This window comes from Petromyzon marinus, chromosome 13 (genome assembly GCF_048934315.1).
Source record: "Petromyzon marinus isolate PM22_M1 ecotype Great Lakes invasive population chromosome 13, UKy_Petmar_22M1.pri1.0, whole genome shotgun sequence".
Lineage (NCBI taxonomy): Eukaryota > Metazoa > Chordata > Hyperoartia > Petromyzontiformes > Petromyzontidae > Petromyzon > Petromyzon marinus.
Window position 1 is genome coordinate 2,226,009 of NC_133679.1, and position 15,874 is coordinate 2,241,882.

The 15,874-nt window shown below is 50.5% G+C and overlaps 1 protein-coding gene across 1 annotated transcript in view; it reads left to right on the plus strand.

Annotated features, from left to right (window-relative positions):
• Positions 1–310: 310 nt before the first annotated feature.
• Positions 311–15,874, plus strand: part of ATOSA (atos homolog A) — an 85,174-nt gene continuing 69,610 nt past the window's right edge. Inside the window, exon 1 of the mRNA XM_032953881.2 lies at positions 311–629. Coding sequence (XP_032809772.1) covers positions 614–629 — 16 coding nt within the window. The 5' untranslated portion in view covers positions 311–613. The remainder of the gene's footprint in view (positions 630–15,874) is intronic.

Below are 15,874 nucleotides of genomic sequence, written 5' to 3' on the forward strand. Positions count from 1 at the left end.
CCAATTGGTCAACGGACGCGACGAGCGGCGCGTCACCGTCAATTCTCCCGCCGCCGATTGGGCGAGGCGCAACGACAACAAAACGCTGGCGGATCCGCCGATTGGCCGCCTCATGCGGTAAAGCGCGAGCCTCCCCCCCCCGTCTCGAGACCGAGCCCAAGCGCACGCAAAGGGCCCCCCCCCCCCGCAACACACACTCGCGCTGCAACCAATCAGCGGCTTTGTTGCGCTTCGATGCCACCGCCCCCCGGGATTGAGCCTCGGGCCAATGGGACGACTCAAAAGCGGTGGGGGCCCCGCCTCATCCGAAGCCCCGCCCCACCCGCGTGTGTGGGAGGCGGGGTCCGTGCACGCGATGGACATGGGGCTCAGTCGTTCGAGCGCCGCGGTCGGGGACGGACATTGCTGGCCCGGGCTTGCCGGGGCCGTCAGCGCCAAGGCCACGGCCACGGGCGAGGCGACCGCCGCCGCCACCGCCACCGCGCACGTCGCCTGAGGCGCGGTGACCTGAGGAGAACGGAGGCGGAGGGGGGCGGAGAGGAGCGCCTCAGCCCCTGCAGTCGCAGGACGGTCCGAGGACAGAAGCCAGCGGCGACCGCGCTCGGCAGGCGATATGAAGCCCGATGGTGGTGGGTGTCGCGCCGTGCGTTGCTGCTACGTCTGGTGAAGTGTGTTGCTGTGTGTGCTCCAGTTCACTACTGTGCGTACTACGGTGTGCCAACACAAGTGTGTGCGCTACACACTTGTGTTCTGTGCGGCGTATGCTGTCACGGTGTGTACGCGTTGTGTACTCTGTACTATACGCCGTGTGTGCACAGTTGTGTATCGCGAGCACTTTGGCGTGCGTGTTAAATGTACTGTATGCTGTGAATGTGTTTAGTGCGACACGCTGTACTACTAAACTGCTCTGGTATGTGTACACGGTGTATACTAATCACTCGTAGTGTGTGGCTAAGTGTTACCCGCGATCGTGTATGCTACTGCAGTGTGTGGTGTGTATTACGTGTAGTGATATCATTCATGGTAAAACACTTTATCAGGAATAATATTGGTCGCGAAAGCCTACGTGTTAAATGTGTAATGCCCTCTCAGAGTGTGTGTACAATCTGGACTGCGTGTGCTGCACTACACTGGTACAATTTACTACCATAACGCATGTACAGTATACTTTCACTACCATACTACATATATACAAACTGTGTACTCATACACTTCACTGTGTACAACACAGTGTACACACGACAGCATGCACATGTGTACAATGCTAAATAAACACCGCGCATCGCTTTGCTACGTACGGTGCGAAAGAAGTTCGGCGTATAATAACCACACAAAGACACACAACACACATCACACACGGCATATGTTATTATTGTTATTATACTTAGCAATAGCACGGAATTAAGCCTTCTACTTAAACTACGTTGTGCGTTAACGCACTTCAAGTGCGAGTGTCACAGCAGCTGCCACCAATATTACAGGGACTTTATCGGGGGAGCGCGTGTGTGTGTAATTGTGTGTAAGTGTGTGTGTGTAAGTGTGTACGTGTCTGTAAGTATGTGTAAGTGTGTGTAAGTGTGTGTGTACGTGTGTGTAAGTGTGTAAGTATGTGTAAGTGTGTACGTGTGTGTACGTGTGTGTATGTGTGTGTAAGTGTGTACGTGTGTGTAAGTATGTGTAACTGTGTGTGTACGTGTGTGTAAGTGTGTACGTGTGTGTGTGTAAGTGTGTACGTGTGTGTACGTGTGTGTGTGTACGTGTTATCGGGCATGATCAATCCACTGCTGGATGAAGACCTCACCTCCCCCCCACTGCATATGTCAGTCATGGGGGTTGTGTTTGACCATACTTCACCACATTGGTCCGGGGCACATTCGGTTGGTTCGGATATCACTCGCCGCTGATGAGCCGTGGTCGGGAATCGAACCCGGGTTAGACCAGGTTCAGTGCAGAGTGCGCTAATTAGTGCGCCACCGCTCCTCCGTTGTGCATCCGTGTATACTTTGTAGATACGAGAAGACTAAAGTCACTACAGTTTACACACATGTACAATTGCTGTATACGTCAGCCGTACGTGTTTGCAGGACACATCTTGCGGATATCAGGATCCGCGATGTTATCCGCAAAACCCATACAAAACCCCGTAAGTATACACGGTTCAGTATATTAATACCCACTATGCATGCACACTTTATACGTGAACTTAGACTTCATTGTAGACCAAAAAATGGGTTGGCTCTCCGAATCAAGTACATAGCCTGAGAGCTGAGTCTCCTTTAATTCCATTACTCATCAATCTGTATACCAGCATCCAAACTCTGCCAGCAGTAAGACTTGTACTGCCCTATACAGCAACACGCAAACCTGCCCCAATCCCTTATCAGTGCCTAGCTTATTAGAGACCACACCGAATTGGTCGCCCCGTGCCCCTTATAAATCGCAACGTTCATCCTGCAAAGTCCCATCACAAGGGAGAAACGCAAACGGAGAAAAAAGTTGGGTTTTTTGCCTATATTGAAACGGATGTACGCCGTACGGACCTAAAAAGCTCAATTTCCCTGTACAAGAATAGAGGTAAATCGTGTGGCTTGACAGGTAGGAGCACATGTGAGCAGACGACGTCTGTATATCGTCAATTTAACTTTGCGAAACTGAGAAAACGCCCTGGCGGATTTTTCCACTTTTGAGACGCTGTCAATACGCGCGCGCAGTTTAAATATATGGGGACCCATTTATAGATGGCCCACTCAAATAATCTGGAGACTTCCGTATAGAGAAGCCAACTGTTACATTCAGAGCATCGTATCCCATCTCCAGCTAATCTCCATCCATCCCGACGTTATGTGAAGGCCTGCACTTTTACAACGTGTAATTATCGCCTGTTGGCAAGAAAGCGAGCGGATCATTATAAATCGGTGGGGTATCTATAAATGTACGACCCTGTACATTGCAAGCACTCAATCGATAAACCGTATGCAACTTTAAACAAAAGTAAGACAAAGATCCCCCGTGTAGCCTTCATGGACTGTTGGAGCAAGTGCTGTTAGCGAGCACCTATGAAGGCCGGCACGGTAAACGAGGGTGGGTGGGTTGCCAGCACCACGCCCGACCGCCTTTGTCTCCCCAGTGGCGATGCTTTTACACACCGCACCAGGTACTCATTTGAGGCAGAATCGACCTAGGGGGAGGCCCAGGACCGGTTCAGATAATTGTCACCGGTGTTGGCCGTGAGCGGAAGTCGAACTCTGGTTGCCGGGTTCGTAGCGCAGCGCGCGAGCCTCTACACTACCCACCCACACTCCCGTATGGGACTATGTACACACATATACGTCCAAATGTATGAGGTAAACAAATTTCAGACAATGTACTCGTCATATATCTGTCAAGTATTCTTACATAAGCCATTGGCTGCACGGCCTTTTGTAAGTTCATAATATCAGCAGCATTGATTCCGTAAAAAGAGGATAACAGCCTCAGGGGCCAGTTTTGAAATTCAGTGTCTCATCAGCAGAGTGAGGATGGCAGAGTGAGGACGGCTTGAATCAATGCTGCTGAACTGCCAGACGTTGCAGGCAAGGACCGTTGTTACCAGCTTGTTCACTTGTCACCCAGGGCTCAATTCGCGTGTTGGTCAGTGTTCCTCTCCTTGACGTCAGCATCCTGTCAAATATTCATTGCAAAAGACCGTGATATGGTCTACGACCAAAACAAACCTCGGGGACCATTCGGACACTGGTCCAACATGAGTCTCTGTAAGATCCATGAATCAAATACGGTGGCGAGATGTTAACCACCTCGCCTGGTACACAGGAGATCGTGGGTTCGAACCCGACCCCGACGCCTGCTGTATATTTGGAGTTAGCGTGTCTCTCTCCTCGTGGTCGCGTGGAATTTTTTCCGGGTACTCGGGCTTTTCTTTCCAGATTTAGATTCAACGGCACTCGTTTAGAGTGCTTGGGCTGTTATGCATTTCCATATGAATAGCCACTATCATTTGTGGCCAGGTCGCTTCTGAAAAAGAGCAATACAGCTCAGTGGGCCTTAACCTATATATTTTTTATAGTTTAAATTGTGCCCATATTTGGTGCACAAATAGACAAGGAGAGTTAACGAGCGTGTACATTACATATATACAAAAAACAACATTTGCCTACGTGACAACCAAATAGCGTGGAATGCGCCCAATCCCGTTGTATCTCCAGAGCTAAGCAAGGTTGAACCTGGACAGAGGCAGCGCGTGGGTGGGTGAAGCACCAAAAGACAAAGATCCCCCGTGTAGCCTTCACAAACTATTGGGGCAAGTGCTGTTAGCGAGCACCTATGAAGGCCGTGATGGTACACGAGGGGGTGAGTGGCCATTACCACGACTGACCGTCTTTGTCTCCCCAGTGGCGATGTTTACACACCGCACCAGGTACTCATTTGAGGCTGAGTCGACCTAGGGGAGGCCCAGGACCGGTTCAGATAATCGTCACCGGTGGTGGCCGTGAGCGGGAATCGAACTCGGGTCGCCAGGTTCGTAGCGCAGCACGCTAACCACTACTCTACCGCTCCCCACACCGCACACACACACACTCACAGATATGTTGCCACGGTGCGTAGGGGAAGGCGACGCGACAAACATCCATTGCTGTACCGTATTTCTATGCTTCCCGTGTCTACTCGTCCACACCCTCACCATCCCGCACTGACCGGAGTGGAGAAGTATGGTCAAAACAGCCCCCACAACTCGCACAGGTGTGGTTGTCCTTCCCCCGGCACCTCCGATTAGAACGGTTGGCTGCGTGCGGTGCGAGAGAAGCTCAACGTACGTGCGTACAGGTGTGGGGGGTTGACAAAGGGCTATACACGTGTATTATTGTACGGTGCAACTCGTGTTTTCTGGGACAAAGTGGGGAACTCGTCTCATTTCTTGAGCAAGTGTGTGTCCGGTATAATAGAAGTGTTCCTCCTAATAGCTACGGAAACAAGGTCTTTGGTAACTACAAATAATATGAAAGAAAGAACATCATAGTCAGTATTCATCTCCATTATCCGTGGGTAATCACGTGGAATGGGATGGATTTAGGGCCTAACTGATGATTAATTTGCGAGTTATCTACAGACAAACGAGGATAATGACATACGATTGCAGCTCTGCCCGCCCCTTTCCTATTGTCCACACATTTGCATATATAATAAGGCTAATCCACCGATAATGGGACATTTGGGTGGCCAAGGCTCTTGGGGTAAAAGGTGTTGTAGGCAAGAGGGCCAGAGATAATTCGGTTCAATGACAAAAGATCCACGCTTTTACGCAGACAAAGTTCCCCTCGTCGCACGCTCACATGTACGCTCACGCACAATCCACTCCTAGCTGAAGGCCTCCCCGACGTGGCGTCTGTCATTGGGGTCGTCTGACCATTCTTCACCACGCCGGTCAGGCCGGGTTGGTTGAAGGCGGGGGGGGGGGGTCCCAAACGGGTTCGCCGTAGCCAGGAATCAAGTTTAGGTCGCCGAGTTCATCGTGCAAGTACACTTATCAGCTTGCACACGCCCAGCCACATGCTTACGTTACACACCAATGTAGACACGTTCATGGATCGTAGGCACAAGATCCCGAATATTTGAAGGCGAATAACGGTGTTCATCAATGAGCTCCGTGTCGAAGAAGCGTGGAGAATAGAGATGGCATTGTCATGGCTGGGAAGACCTGGAGCGACGGGTCGGTTGTTGGTGCAGGCAAACTTCCACACAGCTACATCACTACATTACGAGTCCAGCAACCGTAGTTCAATTCCCTGCCATGGTTAACATTGGCGGTGAGTGATATGTGGACTCAACCTGGTCGTCTCATTCACTCGCCAGCACTGACCAGGCGTGGTGGAAGTACGGTCCAACAATCCTCGTGGCCAGCATGACTAGGAGAGGCCCTCATCCAGCAGTGGATACATGTGCAAGTGCTTCGAACAAAATAAATACCCATAACGCATTAATTTGAACTCGACCTAGCAAACACTTGGCAGGACCCTCCCGGATGAGAGTCACGGGACTCTGAGCCTTTACTGGGTAAGCAAGCGTAACGCAATAATAAAGACACGAGGCTGTGCTGGGTTCGTGTGGAAGGGGAGCTTGATGGTGTTGGTGTGAGGGGAGAGGCTAAATGAGGAGAGGGGGATATGGCTGAATGCTGGAGGAGGGGGGGGGGGTGTGAAGAGGGGGGTGGGGTGTGAAGGGGGGGGCGGCGGCAAGTAGGCAAGGGATGTCGGGGGAAGGGTTGGCGTGACGGGGAAGGGATACTTAACGTTGATGATGGTGGTGGTGGTGGCAGCCGTGCAGAGATACGGTAATAATGTTGGGGTGGGGGGGGGCCGGGGGGAGAAGCATACTGCGTGACAATTTGCAAGAGCGTGTGTAAGCATATGGTTCCTCGTGTGCCGAAATGCGTACGTGCGTTCGCACAAAAAAAATAATCAAACGCGGCTCCTCCGACGCTTCGCCCTGAAACCATTGGCGCAGGTGCGTGCGCTTTAGCGGGCCTCCGTTGAAACCCCGTGGTGCCGCAACACGCGTTGTTGGTGACGGGCACCGGCGCCGCACAATAACGGTGGCCTTTGTCTCCCGTCCCCGCCCCCCCGTTGCTGATGTTGACCGCGCCACCGTCGGTCAACGTTTTTCTTTTGCTTTGGTTCGCATCAACCTTGGAAGTTCAGGCTGCGTTCGCTCACGAAACACCACGGGTTGCTGCGTGCCTGACGAGGAATCTTAACCCGGGTTGCTGGGACAATAGCGCAGCGTTTGCGCCATGATGTGCACTGCTCCGTCTTCATACACACGCGCACACCTCCAAGTAGCACGGTTGGCTATGTGCGGCGCGAAAGAAGTTCTACATACATACCTACACACCGCCAAAGTCAACCCGACTTGCAGAGATATTTTTCGTGATGCAATGTTTGCTGCGCTACTGCTCCCCACACAAATACACAACAAAGACAGCTGTGCTTTGTCACTCGGGGGTGTTGACATTACCCCTGCGCTCTTGCCAGGCTCGTGCAATTTCAGGCCACGTGAGGTGGAGGAGGCTCACTGGAAGGTCACGAGACAGACCCAGATGCGGGTTTGAACGACCAGGATTTCCCCCCGTTGCGTTTACGGGGTTGTTGCTGTTTCGTTGCTTGGCACGATGTCTGACGTTACGCTCGGCGTCCGAGCGCGTGGAGCGAAACGTCGGACATAATGCCAAACGACACGTCGGAAGACCTGGAAAATACAGCACAGCCATGAAAGCCTACGCAGGATGACTGACAGCTGCACCGCTTGCGCACTGCACACGATGCCAACTTGCCGTGTTTTAGGGACAGGATGCTCCGGCTTGTTGTTTTGGTCGTCCCTTGTTGTTCTCGTATCTTCATTGGGGCTGCCACTGCCACACCATCCATCTAACGGCTCGTTTCGAGAGTTCTCTCCGTAGAATTTGATATTGACGCCACTGGTACCAGCCAACAGCAAGTTTACTCGGCTCTGGGTTACCGTTTATCAGATGAAAGTTAAATGTTGTCTTATCACACGCAGTGTCTCATTCAGCATCCCTCTGTTCAGTAAAAAATTGAGATGCTAGGACATGTGGTGGCTGGGCACGTTTCACGATCACTGGCTGCCAAGGCAGTTCCCCAATTCCTCAGCAACCAATGGCCACCACACTCGTTCTTGCAATGCCGAACGACTCTGAATCTTGGACGAAAAGGTTGGGCTTGGGATGTCGTGGTCATTGAGCATGGTAGCGGTGGTTATCTGTACTCTCATAGATCGATGAGTTCGATCAATTATATCCCATTTATTGGCTCAAGTAATTTAGCAGAATCATTTTATTGGGTGACTTCCATGCATGAATTGGCTACGATGTTAACACTTCGGTAAGAGCGATTGAAAGGCATGAACCAGATAACCGTGGCCTGTGGGCTTGTATTTACAAACATGACATCTTGCAACCAGCAACATCCACACAACAATCATAGATGCATGCCATGTCCAAGCACGCACATCTCCTCTGTCGTGTGTGGGACGTATAGTGAGACCAGAAGTTGTCACTTTACAGCACGCTGGATGGCCGTATGCAAGATTAACTTGCGTGTTGTTCTTCTTTGGGAGTGGGAATCCACCCACAAGCCACATTCGTGCTCGCAATGTGGCCTGAACTCAATGGCCACCTGTTTTTGGTTGTAGGAGAGAATGTAATCGTTGTGCACAGCTGAAAGTGGCATTTTTGAGGGAAGTGGATGAAGTTTATGATTGTGGCTCTTGCAGCTGATATGGCGATGCTGGGTTCACAATCAAGCTTCACCGTAAATCATGGCTAATGGATAAGGTGTTTCCATGTTGTTGAGGGAAAGTGGTGGGCCCATTCTCTCCTACTGCAACAAGACAAATATCACCCGTATATCCTCAACAGACTTTTGGGGAAAGTGCTGTTAGGGAGCTCCTGCGAAGGCCGGCACGGTATGCGAGGGGCTGGCTGGCCAGCACCACGCCAGGCCGCCTTTGTCTCCCTAGTGGCGATGATTACACACCGCACCAGGTACTCATTTGAGGCTGTGTCGACCTAGGGGAGGCCCAGGACCAGTTCAGAAAAAGTTTCTGGGGTTGGCCGTAAGAAGGAATTGAACTCAGGTCGCCGGGTTTGTAGCGCAGCGTGGCGCTAACCACTGCACCACTGCTCACCAACTGCAACATAAACACACGTGCAGCAACAACCTTCATTCGCCACTCAGTGGTGATGATGTCACCACACAGCTTCAGCCAGGCTAGGTACACTTTGAGGTCACATAGAGTGATAAAGTCATGCTGGCCGACAGTCGGTCATATAACTTGCATAGGTTTTACCAGTTAACAAACCAGAGTTAAAACGGTTATAAACTCTTTTTTATTCTACTCGGTAAGGCCGACGGAGCTATATAGTTCTTTTTCAGAAGGGACCTTGCCACAAATGATAGCTCAATCAAGTAGCTTATGTGCACATTTATAGCAGTCAAATACTCTAAAACGCGTGAGGACCCGGAGAAAAGTCCACGCGACCACGGGGAGAGACACACACAAACTCCAAACATACAGCCGTCATGGTCGGGATCGAACCCACGGCCTCCTGCATACCAGGCGAGGTTGTTAACATCTAGCCACGGTGGCACCCTGGCACACTCCACCATCTGTAGTACCCACTGTGCCACTTTAATGTGGTTTAGCCACCGAATGCTCTGCTCACTATTGTGTGCATTCCTCCACCGTATTCTATTGTTGCTGGACAACGATCTCCCCCGTTGGCAAGTGCCGTTGGTGAGCACCTTAGTGTTACGGCCAATAGACACACCCATAAATACACCGACCGACAAACCTCCTGCCAAATTGTACACGCACTGCCCACGCATACAAACAAATGTACACATCCGCTTACCCACATACACATGCACAACTATCCACAACACCTCCTGACATGGACACAGAGTGTCGCGTTTAACAGACTGTGGAAGAAAATGCTTTTAAGAGGGCCGGTACAGCCCGGAGGAGGTGGTGGTGGTGTGGCCAGGCCTGACCACCTTTGTCTCCCCAATGCCAGTGCTTACTGCACCAGGTACCCATTTATGGCTAAGTCGAGCTCAGGGAGGCCCAGCATCGGTTCTGATAATTAACGCTGATGATGACCATGGTCGGGATTCAAATCCGGGTCACTTGGTTCGTAGCGCACTCCTCTGTACCCCATATCCACCCCCTCCTGCCTACACACACACACTTATAAAATAATTTATACAAACTCGCTATGTTTTTAAATATAACTCGTACAGAGTGTGAGGGCGTGCCAAATGAACTGCATGCCCTGTACGAAGCGAACGAATCTGGCTTCGTGGGCAAAGCTGGCATAGCTCAAGACAGACGGCTAGACACGCGCTTGCTGTGCCACTTTGTTTCAAAACGGACTCGAGTTCACGCGGCTTGTGGGGCCAACTGGTAGGGAATTGGAAGAGCGTGACGGAGGGCCTGCTGTGCGAGTACGCACGGGTGTGTGTGTGTGTGCGCACGCGCGTGTGCACGTGTGTGCGCGCATGCTTTGTGACAACCCATGGAACCTGGGTCTGTCCCGTGACCTCCCGCCAGCAGCGAGCCTTTGACACTTCACGTGGCCTCAGAGTGCACCTAGCCTGGCAAGGGCGCCGTGGTGATGTCACCGCTGCTTAGTGGCGAATGGCGCGGGCGTTGTTGTTGCCCTGTGCCAAATAGCCGGCCTTCATAGGTGCTACTCGCTAACAGCACTTGCCTCAGCAGTTTGTTCAGGCTATACGGGGGATCTTTGCCTTTGCCCTCCAACCGGCGGCGTGACACACGGGTTCTCTGGGTTCCCCTACGTGGGTGCGAGTGACGTGCGGCTCGTACAGTGCGGTTGGGATTTGTATCTGGCCGGCGACAATGCAAAGGTACCGCTAGACGCCGCGCTTGGCGTGACGTGGTTGCGCGCCATTCCGATTAGCACGGTTGGCTATGCACGGTGCGGAAGACGTTCAACATGCGCATGTACATGGCTACGCCTCATAAGGGATGAACAGATTACTGGAAGCGATGTTTGTGAGTGTGCTGTACATTGCTGTTGGATAGACAGTACCGCGCTGTGCTTCGTTATGGCTTATGATCAAATTAATAAAAGTGATATCTGGTCACGGAAATGATGAAAATTAAATCAAAACTGTCACAGAGTAAGTAGCAACAACCTCGCTCTTTCGTCGGGTTATTCAGGCACTTGATTCGTTTTTTGGCCCATGCTGGGAGCTCCTTCAGGAACTGAGTTGCTCGCACGTGGGGCAAAACGTCGAACATGGTGCCGAACAACACGCGGTACAATCGCCAAATATGCCGGAGAGCCGTGGAGCACAGCTAAACCTTCTGCCTGGGTGCCGGTGACATCATTGGGGTGATTTATCCGAAAGAAACGCGAAATATATTCCATGATCTAAATACACCGAGAAGCGTTTGTATTCTTTCAGAGGAGCTGCTGTGAAATGACATAATTCATTTAACGACGTACTTCAACCCAAAGGCTTAAGAGGTGGTGGTGTCACGAACACCACTCGCCATTGTTAGGGTTAAACACTCAGCACACTGACGCTTGGGGCATTTTGTCAGTGGCCCAATGACACTGCCCCAGAAGATGAAATCTTCACAAAAGCCTCTTTTTTTCAACACCATCTATAAATAATTTGCAGGTCACGCTTGCACCTTGTGACTACAGATAGGTTTTGTAAAGAATATGATTTGTAGATCAATAGAGAGAGAGCGCGCGTCTTTCACCCAGTGTGACCTTTGATGCAAGATGCTCACGCTGTACGTCACTGCGTGATAAAAATGGCTAAAAGAATAAAATAACACACACACACTGTTTGTTTAAACGTGTTTTACGGAGGACAATACTTGTTGTAAACATGTTATGACTTTGACAGCAAATTAGAGAGTTATCTACAATTACATTTTAAATCAATTAACTGCCCCCCCCTGCCTTTCTGAGACTGGTGCTCATAATGTTCGTGTTGACCTATGAACCTTTGAGATAAACGGTTCCCTGTCAAAGTGTCTCCATATTCAAACAAGCATTGGGAGGCACCGCGGTGGTGAGATGTTATCTCCCTCGCCTAGTATCCAGGAGTTCGTGGGTTCTATCCTGACCCTGACACTTGCTGTATATTTGGAGTTTGCATGTTTCTCTCTCTCCATGGTCACGTGGATTTTTCTCCGGGTACTCCGGTTTTTGCCTCCACATTTCGAATCATCATCGCGCGTTTAGAGTATTTGGCTGCTATACATTTCCACGTGATAAAGCCACTGAGTTGAGCTATCACATGCGGCCAGGTTACTTCTGAAAAATAGCTACGTAGCTCAGTGAGCCTTACCTGGTAAAATTTTAATAGTTTTGTTTAGATTATGTCCTTCTGTGGTGTAAGTTTTATGCTCCTACGGTGGAGATGAGTGTCTGCATAGCAGCAACTGTGGTTGGCTTTCCACGTAGTGTTGGTGCGGCCTCGCCAGTTAGAAGTCATCTTAGGGAAGCCCCGATGAATGACGGACTCGGCCGACAGTGACAGGTCTTTGAACTCAAGTTTCGTGGTCATGAGGTCAGAGACCTGTGGACTGAGCTGTCTACGCTGCCATCGAGCCTGCTGTAAAGTTGACGTTCGGTGCCCTATGACGTCATTCACAACAATGGACCATCGCTCGCTGGTGCCATCACGTGAATGCGTGGGTTTTCTCTGGTTTCATCCCAAACCGAGCGTTACTCACAAAGGCATCGGCCAAACATCCTGAGCTGCGCTCTGACTCAGCCGAGATGCAGTTGAAACTTTCCCGCTTAAACGAAGGACCGGGTTTTTCTTTTAAAAAAATTTCCACACCTTTTAGAGTCGATGAGTCATCAATGAGTTTCATCACAAAACTGCCCAACTCGACTCGAATTTGTCAAAGGCGGTTCCCACTCCCATCCGCCGCCGCCACTTGCAAATCGTCAGGGGGGCTTTTTTTCGCCACTGCGCACACTGTGCCTGCCCCAGACAGTGCGCGTTCTGCTGCTGCTGCTGCTGCTGTGACTGCTGCGCGTGAATGTAAACGGTGCGTTGCCGGCCGGCTCGCTGACGGGCGTGCGGGCGTCAGCTGTTTGTACAGCTCGTGCGCGGTCACGCCCTTCTCACCTAACCCCCCCTCGTCACGCCAGCGGTCAATCGGGGGGGGGGGGGGGCGAGCGGACGGACGCCCGCGTCACCGCCCCCTTGGCTGCCGTGATTGCCGCGGGATGCTCGGCGTGCCTGGCGTCACGCGCCCGCGGCGTTCCGCTCGCGTCCCCGTGGTCACGGCGAATAGCCGGGCCGCCCCTTCCTTTCGTCCTTTATTTCACCGAGGTGGGAGCCCATGGCGGTTAGTTGTTACTTTTTTGCGAATTAGGTGAGGGCAAGGGGTTGGCAAACCAAAATAACTAGAAGAGGGTGAGCAATAGTTTGCGTTAGGGAGTTGAGTCGTTCAATTACAATTTCTTCTGAATGAAGATATTGCTGTGAGTCGTGTTGATCGTGGAATGAGATTTGGTGACACGTGCAGCAAGCGATATCTAACAATGTCTAGTCGTCCTGTGGTAAGATTGCATCTCCTATGGGAATGTGCAATTTCCATGACAAACTCAGCCCTGGCAATGAAAATGAATGCTGTACGATACTCGTTTTTTAGCATTGGGGGGCATTTTCACGTGACTAATAGTGGATCGTAATTGTTACGTCAAAACCACGTCACATACTGAAATGTGTTTTTTTGTTAAATCATAACACCCCTGCGGGAACGACATTGTCTCATGGTAGGTGGTTTTCTTAGATTCCATCGTTCACCCACTCGCACACACAGGCAGGCTCTCAACCACTCACTTCGCTTTGCTTCCTTCAAGGGTATATCATACGTAACCAAATTGTGATGTCTATCTCACAAATAATCCCTTAGAGCTAGACTTTATTAAACGAGTGTTTTGAACAAATTGTGAAACTGGGTTTTTTTTAAAGTATTATTTTCGAGTAGAGACCATTACATTAGAAAACACTGTAGAACCTGTGTAACATTGGACTGTTTGTTGAAGGGCAAAACATCAGTAATGTGAACAGTCAGGTTCAAGTCACGTTTGTTAAAGTGATAAACGCCGTCCCCCGCTCTCTGGAAGTAAAATATTTCATGGGCCGTGTTTGTGAATGCTTTGTGATGGCAGTGCAGTGCACACGAACTACTTTATGCCTTCCGCTCTCATTAAGCATTGCAGCTGGTGCAGCGGTAAAACGAAACAAGCACGCACCTCACTCGCCCAACAACAACAACAAGCGCCATTCACCACTAAGTGGCGGTGACATCACCACGGCGTTTGTGCCAGGCTATGTGCACGTTGAGGCCACGTGAAGTGTCGAACGCCCTCTGGCAGGATGTCACTGGGCAGACCCTGCAGGTGCCACGGGTCGACTGACTGAGATGACTGGCCGATGCACCGCCTGTGCCCCCTACTGTGCCAACCTCACTCGCCCACCCACTCGCACGCACGGGCCTCTCATCCACCGAGTCACTCACTGCCCCTTGATTCGCTTATTCCCTTTCACACAAATGACAATTATTCAATCGGTCACTCCACTCATTCGCTTGCTGACTCACCCGGAAATCAATTCACTCGCTCAACTCCCACGATCACCCACGCGCTCCCGTAGGTGCCCACCGCAATCTCTCGGATCAATTCACTTTAGTATTCACCCCCTATCTCATGTACGTACATAAAATATAAAGGCATTCTTTTTTTTACCAGGTCAGGCCCATTGAGCTGTATGGCTCTTTTTCAGAAGCGACCTGGTCACAGCAGCCCTGATGACAGCGTAGGCAGCTCAGTCCACAGATCACTGGCCCTCATGACCACGAAACTTGAGTTCAAAGACCAAAAGGTGTACAGCTCAAAGACAATGCACTATCAAAGTAATGAGGGCTCGGGGTGATCATCTACATCATTAGACCTCCTTTGCCAGTACCAAAATAGAAAAATAGGGTTTTCCCCTTTTTTCTGGCAACAAAACTGAAACCTTTTTACAAGGAATCATGTCTGCATTAACCACAATACCTGCACTCAAAATGTAAACAAAAACATACTATGATAATATATGCATTGTCCTTGAAACTGATTGGTCCACACCAAGGGACGGCTTTCTTTTGAGCCTCGACCCAACTGGTGCTCGACCAGATGACGCCAAAAGGTGTACAGCTCAAAGACAATGCACTATCAAAGTAATGAGGGCTCGGGGTGAGCATCTACATCATTAGACCTCCTTTGCGTCGACCAAAGTTGCTCACCGCGTCGCCGCACTTTCGGATGCGCTTCTGCAGCCGTCTGGAACGCTCTTCCGATGTTAGGAAGCCCCAGGAGCTGTGGACTTTTAAATAATCTAGATTGAAAACTCAGAACTGCTCTTTGTGTTTAGTGTTGTTGTCCTTCCCCTGCACCTCCGATTAGCACGGTTGGCTAGGTTCGTTGTGAAAGAAGTTCAACACACATATATATTTAAGTGTATGAATATCACTTGTATTGAAATGTCACGAAAACTAATTACTATTTTTGAGTCTCGAGCCGTTTCTTGCACACACGGATAACAAAGACCCTTTAAGCACATATCAATGGCAAATACCGGTAATAGCAACAAAGACCCGTGCTCGCACACATGGTTTCGCTGCACTGTTGATGCGACCGCCAAATCGCGTGAAGCCACCTGGAAGTCAATGGCGCCCTTGTACGCCGGGGTGTCTCGGCAAGCTTTACATCGTACCTCACCGCAGCATATTTATAGGGGACCCCCAGTGGCAGCTGTCCCTGTGGGCACAAGGTGACTGAGCACCTGGCCCGCGTTTGTCTGCCAGGTGGAAAAATGACATCTGTTGGGGGGCCGCCTATAAAAACTGAAGTTGCAGCTTTATAGACATCTCAGTGCCTCCGCAGTGAAATGAATGATGGACAGCGCTTATTATGGTGGTGCAATGTCCACTTCCCTAATGCAAGACCGGTTCCTCCACATGTGACTGCTTTTTGGACCTCTCACCAAGTGAGTAGTACCTGTTTTATCAACATTGGGAAGGATGATGGGCTGACGAGTCGACTCACAGTTGGGAGGTAAATTCACAGTTTCCCGATTGTGAAGTTGGGTTGTCTGTGGCTCGCGGCCACCTGGAGGGATGTTTGTTCAAAACCGGTCCTGTAGCAAATGAAGCAAGTAGTTGCGTACGATCATCCGTGGTAGAGATTTTTTTTGTTTAAAGTGCTTTCCATAAATCGAGATGCAGTGAAATGGAAGAAGAGCTGAAAAGTTATCAA